Source organism: Haliaeetus leucocephalus, unplaced genomic scaffold (genome assembly GCF_000737465.1).
Source record: "Haliaeetus leucocephalus isolate CR32 unplaced genomic scaffold, Haliaeetus_leucocephalus-4.0 Scaffold306, whole genome shotgun sequence".
NCBI lineage: Eukaryota > Metazoa > Chordata > Aves > Accipitriformes > Accipitridae > Haliaeetus > Haliaeetus leucocephalus.
The window spans coordinates 2,416,144-2,432,067 of NW_010972742.1; the positions used below are offsets into that span (position 1 = coordinate 2,416,144).

The 15,924-nt window shown below is 41.8% G+C and overlaps 1 protein-coding gene across 8 annotated transcripts in view; it reads right to left on the minus strand.

The window, feature by feature from the left end:
* SEC16A (SEC16 homolog A (S. cerevisiae)) overlaps positions 1-15,510 on the minus strand; it is a 31,401-nt gene extending 15,891 nt beyond the window's left edge. For 4 of the 8 annotated variants that reach the window (XM_010570796.1, XM_010570793.1, XM_010570794.1 and 1 more), the window contains exons 1-7: positions 15,413-15,510; positions 7,321-11,205; positions 6,617-6,762; positions 3,545-3,630; positions 2,452-2,587; positions 1,449-1,647; positions 148-325 (exon numbers count right to left, since the gene is read on the minus strand). In XM_010570796.1, the coding sequence (XP_010569098.1) occupies positions 148-325; positions 1,449-1,647; positions 2,452-2,587; positions 3,545-3,630; positions 6,617-6,762; positions 7,321-11,130 (4,555 nt within the window). In that variant the 5' untranslated portion in view covers positions 11,131-11,205; positions 15,413-15,510. Of the gene's footprint in view, positions 1-147; positions 326-1,448; positions 1,648-2,451; positions 2,588-3,544; positions 3,631-6,333; positions 6,398-6,616; positions 6,763-7,320; positions 11,206-15,412 lie in introns of those variants that run through there. The other 4 variants (XM_010570798.1, XM_010570797.1, XM_010570795.1 and 1 more) reach the window with 3 other exon arrangements.
* Positions 15,511-15,924: the final 414 nt, after the last annotated feature.

Here is a 15,924-nt window from a genome sequence, read left to right on the forward strand (position 1 = left end):
CAGCATTTTTTTTCTTGTTAACAGGCTCAATGAGTACACAAAAGGCATCTTATACACTACAAATAGTAACAGAAGTGCAAACTACTACTGGCAGACAACCTCGCAAGCACAGCGCCTTCCCTCCTCCTTCCCCAATGGTGCCAATACCTTGTTCTACAGCTGACCATCCAGTTTCAGTCGGGTAGCCATAATCTGTAAAAGGCTGTTGTCCATCAAAGTTAGCAGCATATCCGCCATATGGATAATCTGTGTGGAGCGACACTGCCTGTGCAGTAGTTTCATACGTATTAGCCGTTAGATCATGATTACTTCTATACAGCTGGCTCTAAATAGATCATATTAGTAATTGTTAGCAGAGAGCGTGAAGTTACACAAAGCAAGCAATACTGCAAGCATGACTCAAGACAGTAAGCATTCCCCCCCAGCTTCAATTCTTTAACCAGGCTTACTATACCACTGCAGCAATAGGCTATAGAAGATATATTAATTATCTTAGTGTTCTCCCTCAGTGTTTTTACTACTATTTGATCTGTTCACATCCAAGTATGTTCAGCTCTCTCATGACAGAATGTCTATGTGCTTGTGTGAAAAGTAACATCATAGAATGAGTTACAGGTTCAAGTGGTGCTGTATCAGCAACTATGGATCAGAATCAATGTTAACCTCTGCTGTAACACTTTGACAGAAAATCTCAACTGATTAAATCTGATGAATGCCTAAATGACTTCAGGTGCCTAAAGGTTAATGCCTAACTATTTGATCTCCAATATTGATCTCCAGTATTGATCTCCAATACTACTTAATGAATTAGGTGATTTTCCAGTCTGAACTCCAAAATTCCAAGAAACATGATGAACTAACACAGGAGACTACTGCTAAAATGACACATTCCACTAGCAAAGACTGTACCTCAAAAATTACCCAAATATTCTCTGTGGTTTTCAGGTATTTGTACTTATGGCATAAGTAGATGAGTAATCAGTTAGATTTGGTTTTTGCTTTTAAGGTCAAAATAGCATCATACAAATATGGAGTTAGTCTTTTAACAGATCACAAGTTCGGTAATAGCATTCATGCTTGTGATGAGAAAAATGACGTAACACTGAAAGCCAGACACATTATCAACTACAGCCAAGCACAGTAAGGGCAAAGTTCTCACAAACAGCAAATGGATTCAGTAGAGGAAATTTTCCATTTCTGTGTGTGTGGCAACTTGCACAGCTGAGTGCTGATTTTGGTTAAAGTTCTCTTGACAACTGTGATAAATATTAAGTTCAAAACTATATTATAAAACAGCCTTAACTTAAAAGAATAGAAGTTTTCAAAACACATATTCCCCAAGGTAAACTCAGAAATATTTCCACATTTCTAATGTTTCACCCACCCCTAACATAGAGAAAGACCCAACTCAGCTGAAAGAATACTTGGCATGACCATTTGAAACTCACTTGCTGAGACCGAGAGCTGAAACTACTCTGGTGACTGTGAACACTGCGGGAGCTTCGGAGACTATGACCAGAATGCTCACTATGGACACTGCGTCTATCAAATTCATCACCATAAGGATCTCTATGGGGTTCAGATTCATCATCAAAACTTCCAGTAAAACGAGGATCGTATCTCCAGTTATCTTCATATCGGTCATGTCTGAAGAACAAAGAAACACGCAAAGCAAAAATGAACATAGCCACCTATATACCTGAGGGAAGTGACTTCACTGCATAACTGTCAAGAAGAAAACTGTACCTAGCTTCAGAAGGACTTTTAGATTATTTCCTAGATTGAGGTTTTTATTACATTAAACAAACTGACCTTTCTTCAAGAGGTTCATCCAGAATATTCAAGGTCAAGACCAACATCATACTTAGAGTCTGTTCTAGGAAAACCCACGGAATATTCACCCAATCTGAAAACAAGTCCTACTGCCTTAAATCCTTTTGTTAAGAGTAACGTGACAGCTCAACTGTTTTTCCTCAATGACCTATGTTAAAGCTACAGAAAGGACTAGCAACATATAGCTGTGAAATGTGTGCAATACTGCATTTTAATAGCCTGTTACAGGATGCATCTGCATTTCTAGAGAATATTGAGAGGATTTTACTTACAAAGCTGCACAATACCCTGAAATTCTGATGCCTGATACAACTATCACAACAGTTCATAAATTTTGAAGGCTTTGGGGCAGATCTTCAGCAAATAAAGTAGTATTTCTGTTAGTGCACAAGCAAAGCCTCAGCCTTTGCCTTAACTTTGCCTTAACACTTACTGCCATAACTTAATTTTCTGGTGACATATTGACTATGGGGAACTCAGCCCTGAAAAAAACAATACCAGATTCTCCACCTTCACGCAGACATGCACACTATATCACTCATCAACAGCAACACTTAGGCCCTGCACTGCCCTAGATCTGGAAAGAGCATTGAGGGAACATGGATCAAATGGACAAACCTGTTGCCATATGGATACACGTCTCTCTTCTGGTAAGGGTTGTGTTCAGCATCATACCAATACCTCTGATCATAACTTCTAGGATCTCTGTATCTGGGGTCATATGCTGATGAGTAACGCTCCCAGCGACTTGGATCTTTGGAAAAATAAAAAGAAATCATTTAGGTATTGGAAGCCGTTGCCTGTAACCTTTTTCTACTCCTTTCTCTTTAATTACATGCTGATTTGGTCCTGAAACATATAGCAAAACCAAAATAATGTACTTAAAGCTACATAAATATGTCCACTCATTTTTAGTTAAAAAAACCAAAACAACCAAACAAAACCAACTAAAAAATCTACTTCACACCTTCTAGAGAAACAACGTTATTATAGTTAGCTAGATACTCTTGAAGGGACAGCATTTAGCATCGGACAGATAGATCTTTTCTAACAACTTTAAAACTCAATCATAACATGATAACGACCAAATAAATATTAACAGAATCTTTGTGATCAGTCTTCAGAGCATCATGCTATATGTCTCAAGATGTGGAGAGATGTTGGTTAAAATCCTCCCAGGCATTATACAAGCAACTATTTTCAGATTACCAACGCCACTACGTCTCTGTGAGCATTCATATAATCATGGACAAAACCAAATTCTAGTCATGAATCAATTTCTGTTTACACCCACCTAAAATTTACTTTAGAAGTCTGCCTGCAGGTTACACACCAGGGATACACCCCAGTGAATGACAGGCTTGCAATGCATTGAAGAAAACTATTTTGTAGACTTACAATGGTGTGCTTTCACAATGGAAAGGCAAACTGAAGGCTGGTATTGAGGAAAAAACTTAATTTATTTTCTATCTACTACTTCTACTGAATAAAAAAAAATACAGGAAGGATGGCATGGTATTGAGAACTGAAGTATGCCCAAAGATCAATTTTCAGCAAGTATAACTTTATTCTTGCTGGTTGTGGAAAGGATATCAATTTTATTAATATGGAAAAATATAATAATTCTCTGATCTTAAAGTTCCTCTTCCCCATAAATTTTTAAACCTGCAATTTTCTATAGAAAAATTCAGAGTTCATTTAGACACCTTACCTCCATAATCATATGAGTTTGGGTAATAGCCTGGATAATAATCACTCCATCCACTTTTTGTATAATAATCTTCAGTATAACCTTGCCTGAAAGAAAGTGCACAGGTATAAAAAGTTATTCTTCCTTCAATCTCTTCTAAAGTCAGCAAGAGATATGAAGAACTGTATGCCACAACGGATTAGGTAGAGTTTCATATTTAAAATAATGCATTTATAGGAAATCAAGGAATCATAAAATTAAGACTTTACAAACCAATATATCACTAAATTGTTGTGTGCCATAAAAAGTTTAATTACTTACAATTAATAACAAAACCTACTGCTATAATTAACATCCTTTGAACTGTCTCAACAGAGAAGTCAGTAACTTAACAAGTATATATGAAATAATTGCTCCCTCAACTTTAACACTGTTTTGTTATACATCTTGTGGTGACAAAGAGAGGACTACAGTCTGGAGAAGAGGTCATAAAAATGGGTCAGGACACGAACTAGCACTCTCATAGATAATTCTGAACAGAGGGTTTCAGCCTCTGGGGCTGCCACTGTGGCATCTGTCACCAGTGCTAAATACAGTTACATTCACAAAAGAAACAAAACCAAAACACACTACACCTTTCTTTAGGTACTCAGCCAAAGAACTCAATATTGTATCATCACCTTGTTTGACTTGGAGCCGATGCCAATCTGTGGTTGGCAAGCACAGAGAATACTAACATTGTAGGGCTAGTACTACCATAATCCCAGTGCTTTATTTTCATTCTGCACTCAGTCTGTTTCTCAGTCTCAGCTTTTCAGTAGATGCAGCAACGTTCTGAGTGTTAGCACATCCTTACATTTAATACTCCACTGAATAAAAGAGATAGCATTGAGACACAATTGTAACACAGCACATCACTACACAACTAATTCCAGGCATCTTCTAGGTTATTACCCTTCTCAATAGGCTTGGATGGACAGTAGCATGTAGAAAAGGCTTGTTTTTCATTTGACCAAATAGAGAGGACTGAATAGAAGAAAACACTCATTTACAGAGCCCATGTTAGAATACTGATTTTCCAAACGAACAGAACAAGCACAAGAACCTGACTAAAACCAACACATCAAAGTAAGAGTCAGTGCAAATACAAAAGATAATTATAGTACTTCTGATGGAAAAAGAAAGATGTGGCCATTACTTGAAAAATCATGAGCCTTTATTATATGCAATTTTTAGGACACCATCCCACAATTTCTGAAAAAAGCTAGATGATGAATGTTAAATGAAAAAATGTAGTGTAAATATATGTGTATGTATATACGTGCATGTTTATATCTACACATGTCTATATACCTGTGTGTATATACTCACAAACACACATATGTATACATACATATGCACACAGGAGGTAAAGATATTTAATGCCAATGTGGAACGATGGGAACTTTCATGCTCCTCTACAACTGATCATACAACTGATAGGGCAAACTCCAAAGTGGCCAAGCAAGTCAAGTGATGCTCCTCCCTGGAACGCGTGGGAAGTTTGCTAACACAGCACCTACCTCTGCAGAGGAGGAGATTTGATCTTATCAGATCAGGTTTATCCACCCAACCAATCTTCTGTCTCCGAAAGAGACTCCCCAAACAGAGCTTACAAAGCTGCATCACCAATACTGGCACATTAAGGGCAAGTTTCAGGCATGCTATCACACTGACTTTGCCACTCTTAGCCTCTGCTGCCCTGCAGTACCACACCACAGTCCACATCCAACTGCAACATCATGTCACACATCAACACTGACAGAGCTACTTTTAACAGGCTTTGATCTGCCCAATGTCACCTATAGAAATTTCAACCTCTTGTAAAAACAGTACATAAGAAGAGTACACACCAGGAAGTGCTACTAGAGGTTATTATCTCATTACAAGATCTCACAGTGTGCTTAGATTCACTTAAGATGATAAAAGTTATCACATGCAGCTACAGCCATTGTTTTGTACTCTCAAGGCCAATATACTCCTCCTATAATATTCTGGAGGTGGTAAGCAAAATGTTATGGTTTTAATTCGAAGACTGCTCCATGAGTGAACTAACAACAACAACAGACAAATACTACAAAGGGTTTTATCACTTCCAGACAGATAACTGGGGTTCTCTCTTGGAAACCTACAAACCCACCCACCAGATAATGCAACAGTAACATTTTGTCATTAGTTTGAAGTTCATACAAATCACTCATTTAATAATCATCAAAAAGCAGTAATCCCTGCGAGGTAATTCGCTGCTTCTTGCTTGAGAAATACTAGAGATTTCATTTCTGCTTTTTATTTAATATTTGGAAGTAGCATCTGAACACATTGTTTCCCTCTCTCAAATTTTTTATTTCATATTATCAGACAGACCGAGGCTTTTAAGTTTTCCTAATTCATGTGCTACCTGCATCAAAACTTGTAGTGAAGTCAGTGGGCGAAACATGCCCACATAGCACATTTGCTACATGGACCACAGTTTGGGAGTTTTGTAGACCACACAGTTGAAGTAATCATCAGACAAATTAACCTGACACAGCACCAGGATGTTTTCACTTCATTCACCATCTCTCTCTTCTAAACATCTGAAATACCATGTATTGGTAAGCCCCACGTACTATTATGCTTGCAAGGCAAATCCCAGACCAACGTGCAAAAGTACCATTTATTAACAGAAGTAGGGGCCGCTCCTTAAGTGCTAGCCAGAGACTAAACTAGTATTGATTAACAAACTCATGGCCTACACTGCTCTTTCACAGCACACATGAAAAAGAGCTAACCTCAGCACCGAGTCCATCGCAGTGAGTTCCTGTCTGGCAGAAATGCCAACAACCACTCAGAGAACTGAATGAAAGGAGTAATACAGCTTTAGCAACAGAAAAGACTGCGGAATCATATCCTTTTCAGACATGGCATTTGATACCACCTGTTCCTATGGCAGCACACAATGAGTTTTTGAACTTACTCACTGCTGCTTATGCTATAAAACTTCAACAGGCATCATTACACTCACTGACTGCTTCAGGATATACCAGATCTTTACTCAATTTAGGAATTGCATACCTAGAAGAAGGCCTGTCAGAGCAGTGACTAGCTCTGGAACTAGGACGTTCAGGCTCAGAATACCGATAGCTCCCAGGCTCCATATAAGCAGTGCTGGTGCTATCATAGTGTCTGTACCGTGGATCATACTGTCCGTAGCTATCCTCCTAGAAAAGAGATTGACACATAAGGCAAGAGGCTTCCCACCTCCAAGAGTAAAACTTTAAAAACAAACACACACCACCACTGTGATACCTGAAGAGATGCAGATCAACAGACTACATTATAGCTTTCGATATCTGTTGTGGCAAGTTATATTCAAGTCTATCAATATCCTAAACTTTAGAAAAAAAACATTACATCCGGACCAAAGGCAGTTAGTTCAACCACTACACTGGCCATGCTGCTAAACTGTCAGTAATTCAGGCAGCAGATGGGAACCAAATTTGAAGCTAAGACAGTTATAATTGCCAACTTTGTCCAAAGAATCAAATAAACCGCTATCAGCTGACATCTGTGCCAGCTGGAATTGGTATTAGTAACTACTTTAAGTCTTTATAATCTTTGTAATGTAGGTTTTGTTACTACTATCTGGGTTTTCCGTGCAATTAAATACTTAACATTAATGCTAAACTGTGTGTTGATCATGACACAACTGTTTAAACTTGTAATTCAAAATTACTAAAACATACTGAGAGGGGAGGAAGGGAAAAATAAAAATTTACCATGTAATAAAGATGAGCTGCTGTTCTGGGGTCTGTAGGAGGATAAGGTGGAGGATATGGAGGCTGATAAGCATCGTAAGGATGTCTATAGTAGTAATAAGGGTTCTGGGGCGGACCAAAGGCATCCTGAGGAGTCTGAGGCAGGGATGGACGCTGCAGGTCTTGTTGCACATTTGGCATGACTGACTGACTGGTGGTGGTAGAAGCGGCTGTGGAAGCTGGAGCACCCAATGGCTGTCCAGGCGCTGGTTGCTTCTCAGGACTCATCTGATCATACCTTGTTGTCAGCTGCACTGAACTTGCCTCTTGGGGACCCACAGGTTGAGGATGGTTACTCAGCACCTGGTTCTCACGTGGCTGTGATGCCTGCATGGCTTTAGTCCCTGCAGCAATCTGGTAGTTTGAAGGAACTGAGGACTGCCCAGATGATGCTGGTTGCTGCATTTGAGCTGCCTGCATTTGTGGTTGAGATGGCAATGCTCCCTGTACAGCTCTGTCTGATACAGCCTGATGCTGTACATCTTTTGTCACCTGTTGATAGAAATGTTGTTTGTCATGCATCTCAGGACCCACCTGACCAGCACTACCAGCTGACTGTTGAGGATATACTGGACCACCAGAAAGTGACTGATTGTGCACCTGTACAGAACTACTTGCACTGCTTTTCTCCAAAGTCCGTGATACTGTGAAGTCGAGCACTCCAGCAGCTTCTTCTTTGCTATTTGAATGATTTGCAGAATTATTAGCCTGTACTACAGAATTAACAGGGGCAACTAGTGCACTTGCACTTCCACTGGGGAGATGTGTCCCAGGAGAAACGGATGAGTTAGACCCTGGCTTGCTAGCAAATTCAGGAACAAAACCTTCCGTATTAACATTCTTTTGCCCTTCTGGAGCCAAATTAAGTGGAGTTTTCATAAGCAAGTTTGCAGGCTGATTAGAAGCAGTATCAGAGGAATTAACAGGGCTTTGTAACAAATTATGTTTTAACAGATTAGTATTTGGAAGTGCATTAACTAATAGAGATCCAACTTGCATCACAGGTAATGGCACATTTTCCCCAGAAATGATCCCACCAGCATGTGAAGTTTGGGGACCCATTGCAGGCTTGTCCCCAACCCCAGAGTCCTTCATTGGCTGATTGTTTTCACTGCTGCTTAGCTGATTAGATAGAGAAATAGAAAAATTAATTGGCTGAGCCAAGTTATAGCTTTGATTAGGCTGAGCAATCAGGATAGGCTGATTTTGCAAAGACTCTGTAGGTGGAGAAGACAACAAACTTGCATAACCAGAACTTGCCTGAGACTGAAGTGCTTCCTCTTCTCCCATTTTGGGAGGATTCTCAAGATTTTCAGAAGATATATTTCCATCTTGGGAAAGCTGCACAGCAATAGTCCCTGGTTTACTTGGCAGCTGATTAGACAGGCCTTCTTCTGGTGGCTGAATGACTTCTACAGTTTGTTTGGCAGGTACGTATACTGCAGGAGCAGCAGGAGCTAGAAGCACATTTCCCCCAAAATTAGGTAACTCATTATGAGCCCACAAAGTTGTTGCTGGGCTATCACACTTCTTAACTGCTCCCTGAGCTCTTGTTGAGGACCTTCTCTCAGATACTGATTGTATGTTTTCCATAACAGATCCAGAGTGCAACGTATTTCCAGCTTCACCAGTGACTGCAACAGGCAGTGGGTGTACCTGACGCATGAAAATAGTTTCCAGATTATCTGGTGGCTGTTCAAGATTGCCTGGAGATGCAGCCGGCACAGCTGTATTCTTCTTGATATTCTTTTGGTTTGACTGGTTCTCTCTTAATTCAACCACCATCTTTGCTTGGTCAATCTCTGCAGGTTTTATACCAACTCCATGGGACCTCACAGGTTCGAAAGAACTATTTGCACTTGTCTGGAATACTCCTGTAGGCTTAGGAGGACTTGGAGTTGGAGGCTGGGATAGATTACCATGGTAGTTCTTGCCCAGGTTTAGCTCACTTGAATCACCTCCCAAAGGAGAGGAGTCAATCTGTTTAAAAAAGCTAGCAGAAGATTCTTCATCAGGCTTCCCACTTTCTTGCTGAATAAACGTACCTACTTGCTCTTGAAGTCTTGCTGAGCTAGAAGCGCTCCTATGGCTAATGTTGCTATAGTTTGAAGATACGCTATCTGGTCGGACAGGATGAGGTAATGAATCAGGTGCCTCCAAATTTGGTCCTCCCTCAGCATGGCTCACAACAGCATTCTTTGGAAGCATCTGACCTGGAAAGGATCCGTACCTGTACAGATCAGGACCAGCAGCAGGGGATGAAGCACTGATGTTCTGTGGTTCACTTGGCAGCACTTCTTGATTCTGAATGCACTCCAGGTTCTCAACATTTTCATACTGTGACCCACCATTCCCAGAGACATCACCTATACATGCCTTGTCATCGCTAACAAACATAGAGTGCTTAGCGGCCTGTGTCTCCTGCTGACTTACAATTTTAGGAAAGTACTGGACATCCATTCCTTTTTGTACCATCTCATTGGCTGAACCTGTACCAACCTGCGCCTGAGAGAGAACGTTAGTTGCAACCCGCTGAGGTTGCATTGGCTGGTGATACAAGGATGCCGAATTTGGCTGACAAGCATCAAACTCCGCCTTCTCAACTAAGTAATTTTTTTCAGATGAAAGTATTTCTTCATTTTCTGCCTCATCCCCTTTGAAAAACATGGAGAGAGTGCCTGAATCTCGATCTGTGGGAATAGGTCTATTTGATGTTTCAGACATATCTGGAGACTGGGTTTTGAGGTTATTTTCCTGAGCTGTGGGAATGACAAAACTGGAGTCTTGCAATGGTGGCTGGGGGTAAAACTGTTCCTGGTATGGTTGACTTAACCAAGCGTTAGTCATTTCTGTGTTCTGCCTAAACACGTTTCCAGGCTGGATGCTGTTCATGTGATGACTGCTATTTGCAGAGCCATTTTTCCCATTCTTTTCAGAACCAACAGATAAAGGCGCTTGCATGGTATTTTGTGGAATACTGTGGTGTACAGGACCCTGCTGTAAATTTGTCTGTGGAGGAGGATGAGAAGTGCTAACAGAAGACTGAGAAATGTTATGAACATCAGTCTGAGAAGACGGCTCAGGATAGGGCACAAAATTTCGCACTGGAGACTGTAGGTTACCTTGACCAGGCCTCCACTGAGACACAGGCTGCTGGGGAGGTGGAGGGAAGAGTGCTGTTGCATTGGGTCCTGAAGGAACATCATTTGGATCTCTACTAACATCTTGTCTACCTCCAGGTTTGTTTGATGCAGACACCATTCCAGGATACACACTGAAAGAATTTTCAACTGCTGCTCCTGCATTATAATGCATTGGTACTGCAGGCCCACGGAGTCCAAGATCCGCATTTGGATGCACTTCTGTAGTACTATTTATAACGTATCCTGGGGACGGTGAAGGAATCGGAACATTAGAAAACGTACTGGTATTTATTCCTGTTTGAGATACAGGAGCTGATAAAGACGTATGCGGTCCATGAGGATTGTCCCCTGCACGTGATGGTGAAGTATGCATAATGGGTGGCTGCGGAAACACCGCTGGGGAAGAACTTTGCATAACCAATGCATTGCCCTTGGATGGATTATCTGAAGAGGAACCCTGTGGAGTTTGTCTGCCAAATGCAAAAGGGTCTGTCACAGGCTGCACTGGGGCAGCTGTTGCATTTGCTCGTTTACTGAGCGAGCTGTTTCTCCAGTACATGTTCCGAGCAATGCCTGCAGGAGGTGGAGCTGCCGCTCCTGCTGGAACAGTCTGGGGAGGCTGCTGCATGATGGCCTTCTATCAGGGTCAGATGCTAGATGACAAACTAGTAGTGGATGCTGTAGACAGAGTCCTTCTTCTGCCCTGTTAAGGCAAAACAGATGACAAGTCAGTTTCCTTCCTCACAATACATGCAGCACTTAAGGAATTTTTATTTTAGAAACAAAATTACTCAAAGAACTTGAAGTGGAAAATATCTCTCTCTTCTCCGGAATGCATAAGAAATTTACACATAACATTACATGTCTAAATCCAAGTCCAGTATTAACGAAGTTTAATGTTGTGTGGTACCAATGCACATTATTTAATAACCATATTAACAAATAGCTCCAAGTAAGAGTAATTCAACACAGTTCAGTCCTGTACAAATGTTGAAGTCCCAGGCTGTTAAAGCACTAATGGTATCATATGGTTACATTTCCCCCAATTTGTTTTAAGCAGAAGTATGCATCACAGACAAGACACAGCAGCAGTCAGCCTACAACAGAACCTGCAAGCACTATGGCAAGCTCAATTTAATTATAAAGAGTTGAGAAACTATTATCTAACTCTAATTCTATTAGAGATGATCTTCAGCTCTGTTACACTGTTGCTCAATATGAACGGACCTTTTTAAGACGAGAAGAAAGCATCTCAGGAAAGAATTCCTCAGATGTTATTCCCCTCAACAGAACACTGTCCATTTTTTGCTTTAATAAAGAAAACATTGTGTAGGACAGTAGTGTTCTTTATTTTGAGAAAGGCAACTGGGTTTTCATCACACATATTCTCTCTTCTAGATGAATGCTGCATAATAGTAAAACTGCATTTAAGAATATAGAAGACAATCAACTCCCCCCACCTATTAATTAATCAATGTTCTTGCTTTAACACTAGTGGGACTTTGGCACAGTATCAGTTACAGCTGTATTTCAGGGTGGAAAGGACAGGCACAGAAGTATTCCAACTCTGCCAGCAAGAACTCCAAACAATACCAGTTAGGAATTTGGTACACAGGAAGTTCAGTAAATTAATCAGGAATATGTATTTTTCAAATTTTATCACCCCTTAATAATCTGGGGAGGAGGGAAGCTGACAAAACTAGAGTCCTTCTTCAGTACTTGTCCAGTTCAGCTCAGTGAAGTTTTAGCAACACGTGATAGTCTTGTTTTCTAATAGTATACAACAAATATGGTTTATTTCATGTAGAGTGAAGTACCCATGGCAATTGTTTCATACCACATGCACTTCTGTTTATAGAAGACAGATAAAAGCTGTGCAATTTTTAGGGTTTTTGTTTGTTTATTTGTTTTTTAAGATTCAGCATCTTGTCAGTAAGAGTAATAAAATGGGAAGACAGAAAAGTCAGATGTTTGTAATCAAGCCAAAATTTTAATAGCTATAGAGAGGTTCAAATGCAAAACACTTTTGGTTTCTGGTTAACAAAAATACATACTGAGTGAACACTGTGCAACTACATGTATTTCATAAAGATTTATAACTAAAAAATTCCAATAAAAAGCATACCGACCGGTACCACAGCATGATCTATACAGACTTTATCGGACATCAGTACAACTTACCCTAGGGAAAAATCTCTTCTGCTCATCACTGCAGAATCGAGCAGTTCTATATGTAATTCAGGTCCCTCTTTCAGAGGGCCTGAAGTACCAGTCAACAGAGTCTCTCAATTTCTTCCCCATATCCATATGTTTCATAGCCGTATCTTAAGACTTTGTAAATTTGTTTTTAAAATTTGTGTTTTGTTAAAATGGGAAAGAAGGCCAGAAACTGACTTCAACAGAAAAGCATTAAATAGAAAACTTCATTAGTTTCATGCATTACTTGCATTTATCTTCAACATTCTTTCTGAAACACAGCTGCCTGTTGAATTCCTATCAAGGAATACTTACAAAAAGGTTTTAGTCTTTGCAATCTTTTCTCCTGTTACGATACCAAGGTGAAGGTCTTCCAGCTGGCCATGCTTACTGCCAACCACATTACCAGGAAACCCTGCCTAAACACCCACCTCAGTTTCCATATGCTTAAGAAACCCCAGGCTCTTCTGGACATCCCCACGTATTTTTCATCATGTTCTTTACTGTATTAACCTAACTGCAAAAACTCCTCCCTCCCCTCCAAATAAACTAGTGTTTTTATGCAACACACCACAAAGTGGGGAGGAAACAAAGCTAATTAAAACATCTGCCAAGACAGTTACCTCCTGGAAAGCACTAACTTCACTGAACAAAATGTTGATATCTACTTAACAGCTCTGCTCCTAATAGAAAAGCTGTTTCTGAAATACAGTTGAGCACAAAAGCCAACTGTTTTTACAACTTAAATACCTACTTCCAAATTTCTAATGTGGACTTCACTCATTACAGTGTCTTATCAGATGTACACAGAGAAAAAAATCCTAATACTTTACCACATTTTCGTAACAACCATTACCAGTAATTAGCTAATTAAAATAAGCGTAGAGTTCTACTTTAAAGCGCTGGCTTGACATTCCTATAACAAGATCTCTAATGTTGCATTACAGAAGTTCAATACAAGGGTATCGGATTCCTTACAGAAGGAAAGTTAATATTAACAGACTGCACACAGTAGTAGTAAAAGTATGCAAGATTTGAAGAATTAAGTCCAAATAAAATGAACATGACCATATCAGGTAATATAAACAGAAGATATCAACCCAGCGATACTGATCCTCCCTGCCCCCATCCCAGTATTAAAGAAATGCTGATTTTAAGAAATTTATAGATGAGAAATAACTATGTAAGTTAAAAGCAATCCACCTCTGCTTTATCAGTTTGGAAATTCTTAACTTTTAGCAGGTTTATTTCTAGATAATGCAGAGCAGCCTGCTAAACATTAGTCACCAGAAGTAACAATTGCAGGTGGTGGTTCCAGATGTGCTAAGAAAATGTTACCAATGAGGAAAAAAAAAAGATTAAAACTACCCTCTAGACAATGCCATCAATAAAGTTCACCTGATGAGCTCTATAGCCATGATTAGTTTTAAACTCCCCTGTGAAAATTTATCTGCATGAAGGAATAATTTATTGGGGGGGGGGGGAATTAATTTAATCCTATCTCCAAGGGACATAAGCTAAATAAATTACTCTTAAACAAGTATAAGTATGCCCACAAAGCAGGTTACACAGTACTAATGTTAATTCTCATGTGTGCCTATACATATATACACACATACATGTTTGCACACACATATGCATGTACCAAACAACAATTAACAAACAGGTTCACATACACAGATTCCTAATGACAAGAACAAAGTGAATAAAAAACCCCGCTGCAATCCCAAAGACAGAACAGCTGAAAAATGAGATTTGCATCTTTAAAATCAGTATCTGGGACACTAGTTTTCCAGATTATTTTTTTTGTACACAGACAGCTGCACATCTGCACACGTGTGGATGACACTCAGACTGAACGCATTCTACATCTTTAGTACTGCTGATAGCTTCCTACCCACTTTCTCATAAATGGCAACCATAGTTACAGATGTTATTCAGTGAAAAGAGCTCTTTGGGAATCAAAAGCACAGAGCTCAATGTGATTCATAGAGAGCAGCAGCATAAAACATTCCCATTTGTCTTGTAAGGGAGACTTGACTACCAGTCCATCACACCAGCAGGTCCCAGCGCTTTCAAGCAACTGTGCTACTGAGTCAGCACCAGTTGCTACTCCAATAAAGCAGAGACCTATGACACTTGACAAGTCAAAAAAACAACCCCGAGTTGCGAGAAGTATCGTGTCTTGTCAAAGGAAATACACGATAATGAACATCAGGCGGTACTTTTGACCGCAAGATCTCTTTTTCTCTTCCCCACCCCATGAAATATTATTCAGAAAGCCCGCAGCGTGGGCGCCTGTCCCACCGTGGCACTCGAGGCGACCCAGAACCACCCCAATCCTGCACGAAAGACACCTGGGCAGCACAGCCCCACTGATTTCGCCCGTGTTTCACCCCTTCGCCCCTCCTTCCACCACCACAACCTGCCCCAACGGGGACCAGCGGCCGAGACCCGGGGCTGCCAGCGACCCTGCCACCGCCCTGAGGCCCACCCGCGCCGAGGCACGGCGGCACCGAGCAGCTCCAGCCGCACAGAAGGGGCAGCGACCGCTACCAGCCCCGGGGCCCGCACCTCAGGCCCTGCCGCTCCTCACGCAACCCGCCCGGGAACCCCAGCCCTCCGCCTGCCCCCGGCCCGGCACCCACCCCCCTCCAGCCTTCCCTCAAGCCGCCCCTCGCTCTGCGGCAGCGCCCAGACCCGCCCCGCCGTACCTGGCAGCCCCCCGCCGGCCGAGGACCCCCTCAGCAGCGGGCGCCGCCCCCCCTCACGGCCGCAGCACCGGCCCCCTCCGCCGCCATCTTGGACCATCCGGCTCAGAGTTCCGCCGCCGCCGACGTGTCACGCCGCGTCGCGCGATGACGCCACGGCGCGTGCGGGGCCCGGCGCCGAGCAGCGCTTGTTTGTGTTTCTCTCCTGGTGGCTCCCTCCCTCCCCCCACGGCACTTCCGCCTTCCTTTAAAGGGAAAAGGGGGAAGGCAGAAGTATCGGAGGGTTTAAAAAAAAAAAAAAACTAAGGGCGGAAGCGGCCTCGACAGCGCCCCGGCCTGGCGCAGGCGCCTTGCGGCTGCGGACTCGGGCGTCGCGGGTTCGAGTCCCGGCTGGGGCGGCTGCGGGCGGCGGCCGGTATTTGAGCTTTCCCGGGTCTCCTCGGTGAGGCCTGGGCTGCGGGCGTGCCGCGGTGGAGGGGAAACCCTTCTCCCTGCCAAGCCCCTGTCCGCAACGG